Here is a 2741-nt window from a genome sequence, read left to right as displayed (position 1 = left end):
ATCTAGCAAGAAACTTCTTGGCTAAGTCATCAAAACTGGTGATGGATCTAGGAGGCAGACTGTCGAACCACTTAATAGCAATCTTTGTTAGGGTTGTCGGGAAGGCTTTGTAATGAATAGTGTATGAGGCGTCAGTGAGATACATTCTACTTCTGAAATTGCTGAGATGATGACTTGGGTCAGAGGTTCCGTCGTAAGGGGTCATGTCGGGAGCTTTAAAATCTTTTGCAACTTTAGCTTTCATGATTTCTTTTGTGAACGGATCTTGATCCTTGTGGGGCTGTCCCCGTGATCAGGCTGAATGGCTTTAGCTCTAAGGTCGGCTTCGAGCTTTAGCAGTTTGTCCTCTAACTCTCGGCGTCGTCAAGTTTCTCTTCGAAGGTTTCTTTCGGTTTCGTGCTGGTATTCGGCCTCCTGTTCGAGCTGCTTGAGATGATTCTGCTGTTCTCAGAGAGCTTCTAGAATTTCTGTGTTTGGAGAGTGCTTTTCTCTGTTTGGTTGAGAAGTGTCTTTCGGTGTGGTGTCCGCGTTCTTATGCGGCGTCATATTTTCTAAATCAGAGTTGTGATCGTTGTCCATGTTGTCCGCCATGGTGATGGGATGACTACCAAGTCCCTGGCAACGGCGCCAATGTTCCGATGGTTACCTGAAACTGAAGGTCGATCTCGGATGAGATCTGCTGAGGTAGCCGGAGCTGTCGTGTCCGACTTGTTGGATCCGGTGGAGCTGAAGATGATGCTGATCTTTCGTCACCGGAGGGTGGTAGTACCTGCAAGAGACTCCAATGATTAAGTTAGCATGGGCTTTAAGCAGGTTTTTTTCTTGTAGAATCAGAGTATGAGTTATACCTGGGTACTCCAGTGTATTCATAGTAGTGTGGGGTGACCTTTCTGGAGATAAGATAGTTATCTTATCTTATCTTTTAAGTGAGGTCATCTTATCTTCTGGGAAACCGCCCTTATCTTTCTAGGCTTTAACTGCCTTTAGATTGGGCTGTGTCCCTTCATTTGGGCCTGTTTGGGCCCCTCTGGAAATTTGGCCGATCTCTTTAAGAAGAGGTTGGGGAATCCAGACCTGAAGAGGTTGGTCGACTTGTCTTTAATCAGCCTGGGTCGTACAGCTCGACCCAGGGCATGAACACCTTTCATTAAAATTATTTAGCATATCTAAATATTTATTATAAGATATTACGTCTTTATTATTTTGATTCTCTTAGCACCTATAAATATCCCTTTATATTATATTTTTCTATACAACTTGAATAGACACAAATATTTTTTCTATTGCTCTCGATTACCTTTTTAACAATCGTGATGAATTAACTTGAATCCACTAGCTCTACCTTTAACAATCGCTTATTTGATAGCTCTACCTAACTATTATTCATAATGATTAAGCTAAATTTCAATGGACAAAATAGAAACACCTATATGATGCTACTCCATAATTAATAATATTGGAAATATTTCAAAAGGATTATAGTTTTAAATGTTCTAGTTCTTTTAAAGATTAGACTCAATTATAAAATTAATTTTAACTATTAATCTTAATTATAAAATATATACATGATTAAAATTAATAACTACAAATATTATACCACTTGTAACTATGATACATTTATTGAAACGTTTTCAATAATATTGTCTTTTACCCTATTTATTTTCATTTCAATCTTTCAAAACTTATGTTTGAGATGAACGAACTATGCAGAACAAGATCTGTGCATAGTTTGTTCAATCTTTCAAAACTTATGCTAGGTTTAATTGAAACTAAGAGGGAGGTAATGACTAAGTATGATGTAGTACGTTTGTGGGGTTGTGACACAGTGGGTTGGGACTATGTAGAATTAGTAGGTGTGTCTGGTGGCTTATTATTAATGTGGAATGATTTATTGTTTAAACGGTTGAACTGTTACAAAGGGGATGGTTGGCTATGCGTTGAAGGTTTGTTGACAAAAAATAACTTGCACTGTGCATTCTGCTTGGTGTATGGAGTACATTCGCGAAGGGAGAAACTGATGATGTGGGAGGAGTTAAGCTACATTGTGGGCTTATGTCAAGTTTCATTTTGTTTCATGGGGGACTTTAACGAGATACTAAGGTTGGAGGAAAGGAAAGGCGCTGTTAGTTTTCCAGCTACGGCAGAAGATTTTAAGGAATGGGTGCAAGATTTACAGTTAGTGGATTTACCGTTAACTGATCGGCAGTTCACATGGTTTCGAGGTCGTTCTTGTAGCCGCGTTGATAGGATTCTTGTTAGTATGGAGTGGCTTGAGAATTTTCCAGATACTCGATTGAAAGGGGGACCAAGAAGTCTATCAGATCATTGCCCGCTGATTCTAGAAGATACAAGACTGAATGCGGGTCCAAGACCTTTTTGAAGCTTGGATTCCTGGTTTACACATGAAGGATTTCTGAGGATGGTAAAGGATGAGTGGCGGAATTTGGGTGAGGCTCAGTTCACTAATAAGATGCAGGCCTTGACGATACCACTGAGGAGATGGCATAAGGACAATTTTGGCGGCATGGATGACAGGATAAAGAAATTTGAGGAGGAGATTAAGAAGATTGATGATATGGCTAGTGCTGGTAGCTATGATGGAACAGTGGAGGCCAGACGGAAGGCTCTTGTGACTTGTTATGCGAAGTGGTATGCCAGGAAGGAGATCCATTGGAAGCAGATGTCTCGCTCTCAACATGCTAGAGATATGGACAAGAACACTAGATACTTCCATAACCTGG

At 40.2% G+C, this 2741-nt stretch overlaps 1 protein-coding gene across 1 annotated transcript; it reads left to right on the top strand.

Moving 5' to 3' along the window:
• Window positions 1–1783: 1783 nt before the first annotated feature.
• LOC107620520 (uncharacterized) lies at window positions 1784–2380 on the top strand. The gene has a single exon (XM_016322667.1). The coding sequence runs from the start codon at window positions 1784–1786 to the stop codon at window positions 2378–2380; it is 597 nt and encodes a 198-aa protein (XP_016178153.1).
• Window positions 2381–2741: the final 361 nt, after the last annotated feature.

Source organism: Arachis ipaensis, chromosome B10 (genome assembly GCF_059453495.1).
Source record: "Arachis ipaensis isolate K30076 ecotype BB chromosome B10, ASM5945349v1, whole genome shotgun sequence".
Classification (NCBI taxonomy): domain Eukaryota; kingdom Viridiplantae; phylum Streptophyta; class Magnoliopsida; order Fabales; family Fabaceae; genus Arachis; species Arachis ipaensis.
Note: the sequence above shows the minus strand (reverse complement) of the source record. Positions and strands in the feature narration are given on the sequence as shown.

Coding starts and splice junctions, on each gene's coding strand:
- LOC107620520 (XM_016322667.1), top strand. CDS start 1,784: ATGACTAAGTATGATGTAGTACGTTTGTGGGGTTGTGACACAGTGGGT.